Genomic DNA, 15,956 nt, shown 5'->3' with positions numbered 1-15,956 from the left:
GGGACAGATTTCTGCTTTGTCTATTTTGCTACACAAGCGTCTCGCAGATGTTACAGATGTTCAATCTTTTTGTTAGGCTCTGACTAGAATCAGCCCTGTGTTTAGACCAATTGCTCCTCCTTGGAGTTTGAATTTAGTTCTTAATGTTCTTCAAGGGGTTCAGTTTGAACCTATGCATTCCATAGATATTAAGTTGTTATCTTGGAAAGTTTTATTTTTGGTTGCTATTTCGTCTGCTCGCAGAGTTTCTGAGCTTTCGGCATTACAATGTGATTCTCCTTATCTTATTTTCCATTCAGATAAGGTAGTGTTACATACCAAACCTGGTTTCCTTCCTAAGGTTGTTTCTAATAAAAATATTAATCAGGAAATTGTTGTTCCTTCCTTGTGTCCTGATACTTCTTCTAAGAAGGAGCGGCTGTTACTTAATTTGGACGTGGTCTGTGCCTTGAAGTTCTACTTGCAGGCGACTAAGGATTTTCGTCAATCGTCTTCTTTGTTTGTCGTTTTTTCGGGGAAACGTAGGGGTCAGAAAGCTACGGCTACCTCTTTCTTTTTGGTTGAAGAGTATCATCCGTTTTGCATATGAGACTGCTGGACAGTTGCCTCCTGAACGAATTACGGCTCATTCCACTAGGGCTGTGGCTTCCTCATGGGCATTCAAGAATGATGCTTCTGTTGAACAGATTTGCAAAGCACTTTTTCCAAATTTTACAAATTCGATACTTTTGCCTCGTCTGAGGCTGTTTTTGGGAGGAAAGTTCTTCAAGCAGTGGTGCCTTCCGTTTAGGTTCCCTGTCTTGTCCCTCCTGTTTCATCCGTGTCCTATAGCTTTGGTATTGTATCCCACAAGTAAGGATGAAATCCGTGGACTCATTGTATCTTGTAAAAGAAAAGGAAATTTATTCTTACCTGATAAATTTGTTTCTTTTACGATACGATGAGTCCACGGCCCACCCAGTTTTTATATAACAGGTCTTAATTTTGTTAAACTTCAGTCACCTCTGCACCTTGGCTTTTCCTTTCTCTTCTTAACTTCGGTTGAATGACTGGAGTGGGAGGGAAGGGAGCTATATATACAGCTCTGATGTGGTGCTCTTTGCCTCCTCCTGCTGACCAGGAGGCGATAAGTAAGGATGAAATCTGTGGACTCAAAGTATCGTAAAAGAAACAAATTTATCAGGTAAGAATACATTTCCTTTTCATACTGTATCAGCTGTATATCCTTAAATAGTCAGTGTCAAACATATGTTCATATGTAAACTAAACCTAAGATCCACCATAAATGTGCTTAAAATAGTATATCAAAGGGGAAGATGTATAGTTCTCCAATCCCAAATGCAAAAACATATATAAACGTATAGAGCGTTTCGACAAAATACTTATCACACCTCCTTAATAAACATTCAATCATCTTATGATTGGGGTTTGAATATCAATAAAACCCGCTTACTCCACTTGTCACAGCTGTGGTTCGTTATTATTATATCAACATCAAAGTAACAAAAGTATGTATATACATTCTAACTTCTAATATTAAGTAATTTGATAGTTTACATCTCAACACATACTGACTTGTACTCAATCGCTGGACAACCACATTGTGCATATTTCTGTCGTAGTTCAGTTCCCTATTCCCTGCCCATCAAGCCGTCAGCAACCACACCATAGAGGGGGAGGGGTCTGGTTCAGGCTCACCAAACAAGCTATTAGCAAATTTCATTCTCTCCCTTGAGCTTCCCTTTGATAAAACTAGATGGAATCAGAACACACCTATCTCAATAGTTGTCACTGATAAGGTGGATAAAATATACAGAATCATCTCTACGTAGTATCCATAGCTGTGTTAAAAACATGCAAAATATAACTACCAAAAATAGTCTAAATTTGCTCATTAGAGGAGATCGATTCAATAGATTCAATTAATTTAATACGACCTGACTCAGTGTCATAGATCTAACATAGATCATCCGCCACATAAAGAAAATCTAAATGTCTAGATACACCTACTATCTAACAACCTCTCAACAATCTCAATATTAAATTTGTAGTGTCCAGCCTTAGTAACTTCATATTGTATCATGCTCATCATTTAACACCAGGGTAATAGGCTGTTCATTAGGAAATGTATCATCAAAAGACAATGTAAAGATAGAAGTAAAGAAAAACACAAAAAGAAAGAATGGGAGAAAAAAGAGGAAGAAGAAGGAGAAAGGAGAAGACTGATAAAAAAATAAACATGAGAAATAGAATAAAAAGGCAGTCAAAAAATATAGAAAAAATATATAGAGAAACTATTCGAACAATTGAAAAATATAAAAATCCTAAAAATAAAATGAAAACAACCCAAGTCTTGGTCAAATCATAAAAAACAGTGCCAGTTAATACTGGCATTAAGTCCATTAGGCTGTAGAGTTCCTAAGCAATGTGTACAACCAGCTTCAATTTGAATTAGTTTGCGATTTCTATCACCCCCTTGCCTCAGGGGGGGGGGGGGACGACGACGACGTGATCTATGAGTAAAAAACTCATATCTTTCACTGTATGATTCTAATCCAAAATATGTCTAGCTACTGGTTGATCAGTTTGTTTTGTGTGTAGGTCTTTTCTGATGGTATATCTATGATTTGCCATTAATTTTTTTTTTTAAATCATCAGTGGTCTTCCCAACGTAAAAACAAGCACATATGCAGCTTAAAGGGACATGAAACCCAATTTTTTTCTTTCACGATTTAGAAAGAGCATGTCATTTTAAACAACTTTCTAATTTACTTCTATTATCTAATTTGCTTCATTCTCTTGATATCACTTGCTGAAAAGCATATCTAGATATGCTCAGTAGCTGCTGATTGGTTGCTGCACATAAAGGCCTTGTGTGATTGGCTCACACATGTGCATTGCTATTTCTTCAACAAAGGATATCTAAAGAATTGAGCAAATTAGATAATAGAAGTAAATTGGAAAGTTGTTTAAACTTGCATGCCCTATCTGAATCATGAAAGTTTAATTTTGACTAGACTGTCCCTTTAACAGATATAATAAAATTTTTGTAGAGCAAGTAAGATATAGTATTTAATGGTGAATCTTTCATTAGTATGTGGATTTCGAAAGGTAGTCGCTTGTATCATCGAGCTGCAAGTGGTGCAACTAGGGCATCTATAGCAGCCAATTTTCTTCCTTGGTATCCATGTTTCCTTATAAACAACCAATGGGAGTTCCCAATCTGTGAAAGGTAGGGATGTATCAGAGTTCAAAATGTTCCAATGTTTTTTGACTATGCCTCCCATAGAGCCAATGGTAGGATGGTAGGTCGTGACCATCATTGCTTATTTTGGATGATCCTTGGAGCCACCAGAATCCAAAAGTTCTTTCTGAGTGATTTTTGCCACACTCTTCTTTGCCGATTCCACTGCCACATATGCGTATCCACACCAGATAAACTTGTCAGCCATTGCATCCAATTGTTACGAAGCCTTCTGGGGGTTGGTATTGTTGCGGATCACTCGTTTAATTTGTGCTGCAGGTATGCCCCTTATTAAGGATCTGGGGTGACAGCTAGTTGCTAGTAGAACCGAGTTCCTGTAGGTGGGTTTATGGAATAAAGTAGTTTCAACTTGTATATCTGTTTTCATGATTGTTGTAAGATAGTAAGTGTATGTAGACATTTAGGTTCTCTTTATGTAGCATATGATAGTTAGCATCTGTTAGATCTATGAGACTGAGTCGGGTAGATTCAATGGATTCAATTAATTAAATACGACCTATCATGTAAACAGTTGTAACAACTATTGGGATAGGTGTTTTGAGCTTCCCTTTGATAAAACTAGATGGGATCAGATGGGAGAGAATGAAATTCTCTAAGATCAGCTTGTTTGGTGAGCCTGAATCAGACGCCTTCCCCTCTATGATGTGGTCGGACACACTCAGTATCTGTCTGGTTGCTGACGGCTTGATGGGCAGGGAATATGGAGCCGAACTACGACTGATATATGCAAAATGTGGTTGTCCAGCGATCGAATATGTGTTGAGATGTAAACTATTAAAGTACTTAGAATTAATATATACATACTTTTGTTACTTTGATGTCGATTATAATAGTAGCAATTCACAGCTGTGACAATAACATTAGTTTACAAGCGGAGTAGGTGGGTTTTGTTGATTTTCAAAGCCCAACCTCATAAGATGATTGAATGTTGATTTAGGAGGTGTGATTTGCTATTTTGTCGAAATGGCCTATACATGTATATGTTTGTGCCTTTGTTGTCCATATGCAGCTTGGTTAGCGTATCAGCACAGTGTGAGTGGATTGGCGTGCTGACTTGCTTGTGGGAAGAGTGATTAAGGATGAGTAAAATATAAAATGTATGAGAAATCTATTATGGTTTAGTATCGTTTTCTGTGTAATATACATGTATATTATGTTTAGGACATTGTTTATCCCTGAATATGACACTTTTTTTATTCACATTTCTTCTTCTTCTTATAATTATTATACTTTATTTATGAAGCGCCAACATATTCCGCAGCGCTGTCCATGGGTACAATTAAATAAAACAATGATATAAAACTTGTAAGAGACAGGACAACATTTACAAACACATACATGAGGAATTGAGGGCCCTATTCCCGTGGGAACTTACAATCTAGAAGGGTAGGCGGTTGAGAAACAGGAGGTGAGGACTGCAGAAAGATGTTAATGCAGAGTTAGATGAAGGAAGTGAAATTCATTTATTATTGAGTTGGGTGGTAGGCTTATCTGAACAAAAACGTCTTCAGGGAACATTTAAAGGAAGAAAGATTAGGGCAAAGCCTGACAGCACAAGGGAGAGAGTTCCAGAGGGTAGGTCCTGCAGTCTAGCATGGGAAGAGATGATAGTTGAAGATGCAAGGAGCGGGTCATTGTTGGATCCTAGTGGGCGGGCTGGAGCATACTTGTTTGTTAGAGAGGATAGGTAATGGGGAGCGGCATTGGTGAGTGCTTTATATGTAAGGGTGAGAATTTTGAATCGTATTCCCCTGTGAATAGGGAGCCAATGAAGCGACTCGCAGAGAGGTGCAAGCAGATACAGAGCGAAGGGAAAGGTGGATTAGCTTGGCAGAGGCATTTAGGATGGATTGAAGGGGGGGGGGGGGGAGAGGCAGGAAAGAGGAAGGCCAGTAAGTAGGTTATTGCAGTAATCAAGTCGGGAAATAACAAGGGAGTGGATTATTTGCTTTGTGGTGTTAGCGCTCAGAAAAGGAAATATTGCGTAGGTGGTTGTGGCAGGATGTAGAAAGCGATTGAATGTGACGGCCGAAGGATAGCTTTGAGTCAAGTGTATTTCTGAGGCAGCGGACTTGGGGCGATGGGGAAATGGTGATGCCGTCGACAGGGATAGAGAAGTCAGAAGTCGGCGTAGAGCTTGAGGGGGGATTAGAAGGAGCTCAGTCTTGGACATGTTAATCTTTAGGTGGTGAGAGGCCATCCTGGAAGAGATTCCAGATAAGCAGTCGCTGACATGAGAGAGGACAGAGGGAGAGAGAGCAGGGGTGGAGAGGTAGATCTGAGTGTCATCAGCATAGAGGTGATATTTGAAGCCATATGTGTTGATAAGTTTACTCAGTGAAGAAGTATAAATGGAGAAGAGTAGAGGACCCAGAACAGATACTTGAGGTACTCCAACAGACAGAGGCATTGGAAAGGAGGAGTCGCCGGCAAATGACACAGAGAAAGACCTGTGAGAAAGATAGGAGTGAATCCAAGAAAGAGCAGTGTCACAGATTCCAAAAGAGCTAAGGGTCTGTAGGAGGAGGGGCTGGTCAACTGTGTCGAAAGCAGCTGAGGGGTCAAGTAAGATGAGTATAGAGTAGTGGCCAATACTTTTAGCAAAGAGAGGATCGTTTATGGTGGATCTTAGGTTTTGTTTACATATCAACATATGTTTGACACTGATTATTTAAGGCTATACAGCTAATACACTATGACACTTTGATTAGCAATTTAAATTGATTGGTTGTTGTTGTTTTGGGGGAGTGTCTTGCTTTTGAGGGTATATATATTTCAGTTTCTTCACTGGATTTGTGTCTGAGGAAGGGATGCACCACCCTGAAACGTCACATAATAAACCACGTATTGTTAAATCCAAAGAGTGCTGTTTTCACAGACACACACACACACACAGAATAGAATGTCAAATAACTTACCTTATTTATATTTAAATAGTTCATTCAAATGTAGAATATGAATTTCTTGACATTAATAATTTTAAATCATTTTGCTTTCAAAATAATTAAGTAGTTTGTATCCTGCAATGTAAAGGAATAGTAGAGAGCTAGGTTATTTAAATTCAGACATGGAAGCTTCTAACAAAGGGAAATATGTCACTGAAGTGATTAAATATCTGCAAAAAACTTTACCCACCCCCTTTATACAATATACAATTATGGTACTGTTGGTAATTACCTTTAAAGAAAATATAGGTGTAAACTGAACAGCTGGTGATAATTACAAAAACCCTCACTAAAGTGTGTATATAGATTTTATTTTTGCTTTGTACTTGTTTGAAAGATTAGAACTGAAATAGGAACTTATAATTTTGCTATTACTACGTTGTGTATTTTTTTTGACCTGCAGATGGCAATCGAGCTGCATATAGTAGTCCATTCTTTCTGTTAGAAATAAAATATTGTTAGAAAAATTATATATTTCTTTCATGTAATTAGCAAGAGTCCATGAGCTAGTGACGTATGGGATATACATTCCTACCAGGAGGGGCAAAGTTTCCCAAACCTCAAAATGCCTATAAATACACCCCTCACCACACCCACAATTCAGTTTTACAAACTTTGCCTCCGATGGAGGTGGTGAAGTAAGTTTGTGCTAGATTCTACGTTGATATGCGCTCCGCAGCAAGTTGGAGCCCGGTTTTCCTCTCAGCGTGCAGTGAATGTCAGAGGGATGTGAGGAGTATTGCCTATTTGAATGCAGTGATCTCCTTCTAAGGGGTCTATTTCATAGGTTCTCTGTTATCGGTCGTAGAGATTCATCTCTTACCTCCCTTTTCAGATCGACGATATACTCTTATATATACCATTACCTCTGCTGATTCTCGTTTCAGTACTGGTTTGGCTATCTACTATATGTAGATGAGTGTCCTGGGGTAAGTAAGTCTTATTTTTTGTGACACTCCTAGCTATGGTTGGGCACTTTGTTTATAAAGTTCTAAATATATGTATTCAAACATTTATTTGCCTTGACTCAGAATGTTCAACTTTCCTTATTTTTCAGACAGTCAGTTTCATATTTGGGATAATGCATTTTAATTTAACATTTTTCTTACCTTAAAATTTGACTTTTTCCCTGTGGGCTGTTAGGCTCGCGGGGGCTGAAAATGCTTCATTTTATTGCGTCATTCTTGGCGCGGACTTTTTTGGCGCAAAAATTCTATTTCCGTTTCCGGCGTCATACGTGTCGCCGGAAGTTGCGTCACTTTTTGACGTTATTTTGCGCCAAAAATGTCGGCGTTCCGGATGTGGCGTCATTTTTGGCGCCAAAAAGCATTTAGGCGCCAAATAATGTGGGCGTCTTATTTGGCGCAAAAAAATATGGGCGTCACTCTTGTCTCCACATTATTTAAGTCTCATTTTTTATTGCTTCTGGTTGCTAGAAGCTTGTTCTTTGGCATTTTTTCCCATTCCTGAAACTGTCATTTAAGGAATTTGATCAATTTTGCTTTATATATATGTTGTTTTTTCTCTTACATATTGCAAGATGTCTCACGTTGCATCTGAGTCAGAAGATACTACAGGAAAATCGCTGTCAAGTGCTGAATCTACCAAAGCTAAGTGTATCTGCTGTAAACTTTTGGTAGCTATTCCTCCAGCTGTTGTTTGTATTGATTGTCATGACAAACTTGTTAAAGCAGATAATATTTCCTTTAGTAAAGTACCATTGCCTGTTGCAGTTCCTTCAACATCTAAGGTGCAGAATGTTCCTGATAATATAAGAGATTTTGTTTCTGAATCCATAAAGAAGGCTATGTCTGTTATTTCTCCTTCTAGTAAACATAAAAAATCTTTTAAAACTTCTCTCCCTACAGATGAATTTTTAACTGAACATCATCATTCTGATTCTGATGAATCCTCTGGTTCAGAGGATTCTGTCTCAGAGGTTGATGCTGATAAATCTTCATATTTATTTAAAATGGAATTTATTCGTTCTTTGCTTAAAGAAGTCCTAATTGCTTTAGAAATAGAGGATTCTGGTCCTCTTGATACTAAATCTAAACGTTTAAATAAGGTTTTTAAAACTCCTGTAGTTATTCCAGAAGTTTTTCCTGTCCCTGATGCTATTTCTGCAGTAATTTCCAAAGAATGGGATAATTTGGGTAATTCATTTACTCCTTCTAAACGTTTTAAGCAATTATATCCTGTGCCGCCTGACAGATTAGAATTTTGGGACAAGATCCCTAAAGTTGATGGGGCTATTTCTACCCTTGCTAAACGTACTACTATTCCTACATCAGATGGTACTTCGTTTAAGGACCCTCTAGATAGGAAAATGGAGTCCTTTCTAAGAAAAGCTTATCTGTGTTCAGGTAATCTTCTTAGACCTGCTATATCTTTGGCTGATGTTGCTGCAGCTTCAACTTTTTGGTTGGAAACTTTAGCGCAACAAGTAACACATCGTGATTCTCATGATATTATTATTCTTCTTCAACATGCTAATAATTTTATCTGTGATGCCATTTTTGATATTATCAGAGTTGATATCAGGTTTATGTCTCTAGCTATTTTAGCTAGAAGAGCTTTATGGCTTAAAACTTGGAATGCTGATATGGCTTCTAAATCAACTTTACTTTCCATTTCTTTCCAGGGTAACAAATTATTTGGTTCTCAGTTGGATTCCATTATTTCAACTGTTACTGGTGGGAAAGGAACTTTTTTACCACAGGATAAAAAATCTAAAGGTAAAAACAGGGCTAATAATCGTTTTCGTTCCTTTCGTTTCAACAAAGAACAAAAGCCTGATCCTTCATCCTCAGGAGCAGTTTCAGTTTGGAGACCATCTCCAGTTTGGAATAAATCCAAGCCAGCTAGAAAGGCAAAGCCTGCTTCTAAGTCCACATGAAGGTGCGGCCCTCATTCCAGCTCAGCTGGTAGGGGGCAGGTTACGTTTTTTCAAGGAAATTTGGATCAATTCTGTTCACAATCTTTGGATTCAGAGCATTGTTTCAGAAGGGTACAGAATTGGTTTCAAGTTGAGACCTCCTGCAAAGAGATTTTTTCTTTCCCGTGTCCCAGTAAATCCAGTAAAAGCTCAAGCATTTCTGAAATGTGTTTCAGATCTAGAGTTGACTGGAGTAATTATGCCAGTTCCAGTTCCGGAACAGGGGATGGGGTTTTATTCAAATCTCTTCATTGTACCAAAGAAGGAGAATTCTTTCAGACCAGTTCTGGATCTAAAAATATTGAATCGTTATGTAAGGATACCAACGTTCAAGATGGTAACTGTAAGGACTATCTTACCTTTTGTTCAGCAAGGGAATTATATGTCCACGATAGATTTACAGGATGCATATCTGCATATTCCGATTCATCCAGATCATTATCAGTTTCTGAGATTCTCGTTTCTGGACAAGCATTACCAGTTTGTGGCTCTGCCGTTTGGCCTAGCTACAGCTCCAAGAATTTTTACAAAGGTTCTCGGTGCCCTGCTGTCTGTAATCAGAGAACAGGGTATTGTGGTATTTCCTTATTTGGACGATATCTTGGTACTTGCTCAGTCTTTACATTTAGCAGAATCTCATACGAATCGACTTGTGTTGTTTCTTCAAGATCATGGTTGGAGGATTAATTTACCAAAAAGTTCTTTGATTCCTCAGACAAGGGTAACCTTTCTGGGTTTCCAGATGGATTCAGTGTCCATGACTCTGTCTTTAACAGACAAGAGACGTCTAAAGTTGATTACAGCTTGTCGAAACCTTCAGTCACAATCATTCCCTTCGGTAGCCTTATGCATGGAAATTCTAGGTCTTATGACTGCTGCATCGGACGCGATCCCCTTTGCTCGTTTTCACATGCGACCTCTTCAGCTCTGTATGCTGAAGCAATGGTGCAAGGATTACACGAAGATATCTCAATTAATATCTTTAAAACCGATTGTTCGACACTCTCTAACATGGTGGACAGATCACCATCGTTTAATTCAGGGGGCTTCTTTTGTGCTTCCGACCTGGACTGTAATTTCAACAGATGCAAGTCTCACAGGTTGGGGAGCTGTGTGGGGATCTCTGACGGCACAAGGAGTTTGGGAATCTCAGGAGGTGAGATTACCGATCAATATTTTGGAACTCCGTGCAATTTTCAGAGCTCTTCAGTTTTGGCCTCTTCTGAAGAGAGAATCGTTCATTTGTTTTCAGACAGACAATGTCACAACTGTGGCATACATCAATCATCAAGGAGGGACTCACAGTCCTCTGGCTATGAAAGAAGTATCTCGAATTTTGGTTTGGGCGGAATCCAGCTCCTGTCTAATCTCTGCGGTTCATATCCCAGGTGTAGACAATTGGGAAGCGGATTATCTCAGTCGCCAAACGTTGCATCCGGGCGAATGGTCTCTTCACCCAGAGGTATTTCTTCAGATTGTTCAAATGTGGGAACTTCCAGAAATAGATCTGATGGCGTCCCATCTAAACAAGAAACTTCCCAGGTATCTGTCCAGATCCCGGGATCCTCAGGCGGAGGCAGTGGATGCATTATCACTTCCTTGGAAGTATCATCCTGCCTATATCTTTCCGCCTCTAGTTCTTCTTCCAAGAGTAATCTCCAAGATTCTGAAGGAATGCTTGTTTGTTCTGCTGGTAGCTCCGGCATGGCCTCACAGGTTTTGGTATGCGGATCTTGTCCGGATGGCCTCTTGCCAACCGTGGACTCTTCCGTTAAGACCAGACCTTCTGTCACAAGGTCCTTTTTTCCATCAGGATCTGAAATCCTTAAATTTAAAGGTATGGAGATTGAACGCTTGATTCTTGGTCAAAGAGGTTTCTCTGACTCTGTGATTAATACTATGTTACAGGCTCGTAAATCTGTATCTCGAGAGATATATTATAGAGTCTGGAAGACTTATATTTCTTGGTGTCTTTCTCATCATTTTTCCTGGCATTCTTTTAGAATACCGAGAATTTTACAGTTCCTTCAGGATGGTTTAGATAAGGGTTTGTCCGCAAGTTCTTTGAAAGGACAAATCTCTGCTCTTTCTGTTCTTTTTCACAGAAAGATTGCTATTCTTCCTGATATTCATTGTTTTGTACAAGCTTTGGTTCGTATAAAACCTGTCATTAAGTCAATTTCTCCTCCTTGGAGTTTGAATTTGGTTCTGGGGGCTCTTAAAGCTCCTCCTTTTGAACCCATGCATTCTTTGGTCGTTATATTACTTTCTTGGAAAGTTTTGTTCCTTTTGGCAATCTCTTCTGCCAGAAGAGTTTCTGAATTATCTGCTCTTTCTTGTGAGTCTCCTTTTCTGATTTTTCATCAGGATAAGGCGGTGTTGCGAACTTCTTTTGAATTTTTACCTAAAGTTGTGAATTCGAACAACATTAGTAGAGAAATTGTGGTTCCTTCATTATGTCCTAATCCTAAGAATTCTAAGGAGAAATCGTTGCATTCTTTGGATGTTGTTAGAGCTTTGAAATATTATGTTGAAGCTACGAAATCTTTTCGTAAGACTTCTAGTCTATTTGTTATCTTTTCCGGTTCTAGAAAAGGCCAGAAAGCTTCTGCCATTTCTTTGGCATCTTGGTTGAAATCTTTAATTCATCTTGCCTATGTTGAGTCGGGTAAAACTCCGCCTCAGAGAATTACAGCTCATTCTACTAGGTCAGTTTCTACTTCCTGGGCGTTTAGGAATGAAGCTTCGGTTGACCAGATCTGCAAAGCAGCGACTTGGTCCTCTTTGCATACTTTTACTAAATTCTACCATTTTGATGTATTTTCTTCTTCTGAAGCAGTTTTTGGTAGAAAAGTACTTCAGGCAGCGGTTTCAGTTTGAATCTTCTGCTTATGTTTTTCGTTAAACTTTATTTTGGGTGTGGATTATTTTCAGCAGGAATTGGCTGTCTTTATTTTATCCCTCCCTCTCTAGTGACTCTTGTGTGGAAAGATCCACTTCTTGGGTAGTCATTATCCCATACGTCACTAGCTCATGGACTCTTGCTAATTACATGAAAGAAAACATAATTTATGTAAGAACTTACCTGATAAATTAATTTCTTTCATATTAGCAAGAGTCCATGAGGCCCGCCCTTTTTTTGTGGTGGTTATGATTTTGTATAAAGCACAATTATTCCAATTCCTTATTTTATATGCTTTCGCACTTTTTTATCACCCCACTTCTTGGCTATTCGTTAAACTGAATTGTGGGTGTGGTGAGGGGTGTATTTATAGGCATTTTGAGGTTTGGGAAACTTTGCCCCTCCTGGTAGGAATGTATATCCCATACGTCACTAGCTCATGGACTCTTGCTAATATGAAAGAAATGAATTTATCAGGTAAGTTCTTACATAAATTATGTTTTTATTAAATTGAAATAGTTTTTTTCTATAGCTGATATCACATCATTTATTGTAATTACTAGTAAAACCTATGCAACTTAGTAGAAGTGATTTCAATTTGAAATTATCCTAAATCGCATAGACATCTTGTGATCAGCTTGTGGTGAGCTATGGCTGTTTATATCCACAATTTACTATCATTTTAAATTTTGAGGAAAAAGTTTAGAGGAAAATTATTATGGAAATGTTGTGATTTCTGTAATAAAGCTGGAAGAAATGTAATTGTCTTAAATATGATATAGATAGCAGTCAAATCTTAATTTATTGCTAGATTCCTCTGTAGTTTTTAAAGGTATAATGATTAATTAAAGGGATAGGAAAGTCAAAATTAAACTTGCATGATCCAGATAGAGCATGTCATTTTAAGACACTTTTAAATTCACTTCTATTTTCAAATGTGCTACGTTCTATTAGTATCCTTTGTTAAAAAATTATTACGCACATATCATACACTAGTGGGAGCTGCTGCTAATTGGTGCCTGCACACATCTGTCTCTTGTGATTGGCTAAATAGATATTTTCAGCTTCCTGTCCTGCAGTGCAATGCTGTCCCTTCAGAAATAAAGAAAATTTGATAATAGAATTAAATTGGAAAGTTGTTTAAAATTGTATGTTCTATCTGAAACATAAAAGAACATTTTGGTGTTTACTATCCCTTTAAATAACCTATTTTCCCTCCCCCTCAACTTTATACCACACAAAAGGTCTTGATGATCAAAGGATTCCCCAGTTTGGAGAAAAGTTGTAGTGTAGATTTCACAGAGGCTGATTTTACTGAATACTCAAATGAAAAAGGGGCGGAACTCTCCAGCACTGCGAGATCTCTCATTTCTGTATATGAAGGAGAGAAAAGCACAGTGCAATATAGCACTGCATGCTATGAGAGTTTTGTTACACTTACACTTTGTGCATTGTATTTTATATTACTTTACATTCAAATTCTGATTGTTTTTTGAAAGTTTCTGTGTTACTTTAACAAATTAGTATTATACTTTGTATATTTTTGTGTATATTTTACAAATTACATTGCACTTTGTATTTGCGCAATTGTAAACTAAAACTGACAGTTTCAGAAAGTGGAAGGGGCAGAGTGCAGTTCCCTGGCCTAAACAGGGGAGTTCCCAGAATATGCCTAAAGCACTCTCACAATTCTTGTGAAAGGATGTAAACATTTTAAACAAGCTGGTCTTATTGTATGACCATCTGTATGCAGCGGCAGTTTGCTCAAACTTCACAATACAATTATTTTAACTAGCATAAAAGTAATATATTCTAACATATTGACAAAAGCAAGTTAAATTGTAATGAAAACATTTGTTTAATTTGTAATTGATGCAAACTGAGCCTTTATATCAGCACTAGGAGTTCTGCAGTTACCTTCTCTCTCCAATGTGAAATTTTGTATCCCAGAGAGTTTCGTTACTTTCTATGAAAGACACATCTCATCTCTCTGGGACTTCCAGGTTTCTTAGAAAATTCATTGATCTCAAATCTGACTTTAAAGCAGTGAAATATTGCACTGGGCTTCTCTACAGAAATGCAGGGAACCCCACTTGTGGCTATAGCAAAATTTGTCTTTTAAGAATTTCAATAGGGATCTCGCAGTGCAGGAGGATCATTTTGCTCCCTTATCAAATCAAATCCAAGTATTTCTATAGTCAACCATCCTAGTGAATTACTAAATTAATGCAGGATTAAACAACCTGTGCTAGTCATTTCTCACTCCCTTAGGATTCATGATAAAAGTACCTAATAGCTTTTATATAAGAAAATATATTTTTATTTCTTGTATTAGTTAGACATTAATGTTCATTATATTGTAAGGTGGTGATTCAGCACAGTGGCTGCCTTTTATCTTTTCAAATCATATTAAGATTTGAACTTTACTCTGTTCATGCTTCCAGGGAAAAGGGTGCATGGACACATCTGGTGACATAGGTTTTGGGAAATTCAAATATCTTTTTCATTAAGACTCTTGTCACTGATACAGATAAGGTGTCTGAACAGTTTTGTGGTTCAATGTCTACCTCTAATCAATATTGAATAAGCAATGAAGCAGACATTCGTCCATTTTATTATTTACTTTTTTTTTGCATTTTAGTTGGAGAGAATAAACCGTGCCAGAGAGCAAGGCTGGAAGCATGTGATTGGTTCAGGAGGTAGCGGAGAAATAAAGGTATTTATTTTCTAGTCCTCTCTGATGACCTATCCAAAGCACAAATTAATTGCATTAAATTAACATAAATTTATTAAATGATAGCTTGAGCAATAGAAATTGAAATATCTCAATATTAGCTATTTTTGGGTGGTCAGTAAAATCAGTCAGGTGTTGTACCCAGTTTTGTTTTAGTTAATCCCTTCGCTGCCAAGAATTTCAGAGAAAAACTTTCTCAAAGTACCAGATCATTTTTAGCATTTTTGCTATCACTATATATTTATTTAATGTAGACAAACCAAGGTATTAGTCTAGGCACATTTTGGCATATTTGATGCCACTATTTGGACGTCTAATATGATCATATTTAAAAAACAAAACAAAAAAACTTTGGGTTTCTCACTAAAATTATTTACACACAACTACTGCAGTCATAAGACAAATGGTTGTAAAAGCTTCCCTGGGGTCCCCTTTGTTCAGAAATAGGAGACATGCATAGCTTTGCAATTAGTTTTTAGCAATTAGAAGGTTGCTAATTGCAGCAGCGTACCGCACTTCTGAAATTCCCATCAGTGAAGGAGTTCATCAGGTAACTTGTAAATTGCATTTTTGCTGTAGTGTTGAGATTATCCTCCCACCTGACACCTCCCACCCCCTGATTTCTCACAAACACCTCTCTTCTCCTCCCTCCCTCCCTCCCTCCCTCCCTCCCCACTTGTCATCCCCATCTTAGGTACTGGCAGACAGTTTTTTTTTCTTTCGTTTTCATTCTTTCTTTCTTTTTTTCTTTCTTTTTCTCTCTCTCTCTTTCTTTCTTTCTTTCTCTTTTTTTTTCTTTCTTTCTTTCTCTTTTTTTTTTCTTTCTTTCTTTCTTTCTCTTTTTTTTTCTTTTTCTTTCTTGTTTTCTTTCTTTTTCTTTTCTTTCTTTTCTTTTCTTTCTTTTCTTTCTTTGCTTTCTTTCTTTCTCTTTTCTCCCACTGCCCACCACTGTATTTGTTAATGACAGTCACCTATAATTCCCGCTCCACTGTTAGTATTGGATCTGCCTTCATATGGTAATGGCGCGCAATCAGTGCTCCCTTACCATATGAAGGGAGATGCCTTCTGCTCCCCGGTTGCAGTTCTCGCTGTCGAAGCTGACAGTGGGGCTGCATCTTCTATTGAGTAAATCAACTAGAGACTTTTATGTTTAATTGGCAAATATACTACTT

At 37.8% G+C, this 15,956-nt stretch overlaps 1 protein-coding gene across 1 annotated transcript in view; it reads left to right on the top strand.

Annotated features, from left to right (window-relative positions):
- NEK1 (NIMA related kinase 1) overlaps nucleotides 1-15,956 on the top strand; it is an 827,448-nt gene that overhangs the window by 162,538 nt on the left and 648,954 nt on the right. Inside the window, exon 14 of the mRNA XM_053700237.1 lies at nucleotides 14,692-14,766. Within this exon, the coding sequence (XP_053556212.1) occupies nucleotides 14,692-14,766 (75 nt within the window). The remainder of the gene's footprint in view (nucleotides 1-14,691; nucleotides 14,767-15,956) is intronic.

This window comes from Bombina bombina, chromosome 2 (genome assembly GCF_027579735.1).
Source record: "Bombina bombina isolate aBomBom1 chromosome 2, aBomBom1.pri, whole genome shotgun sequence".
Classification (NCBI taxonomy): domain Eukaryota; kingdom Metazoa; phylum Chordata; class Amphibia; order Anura; family Bombinatoridae; genus Bombina; species Bombina bombina.
Note: the sequence above shows the minus strand (reverse complement) of the source record. Positions and strands in the feature narration are given on the sequence as shown.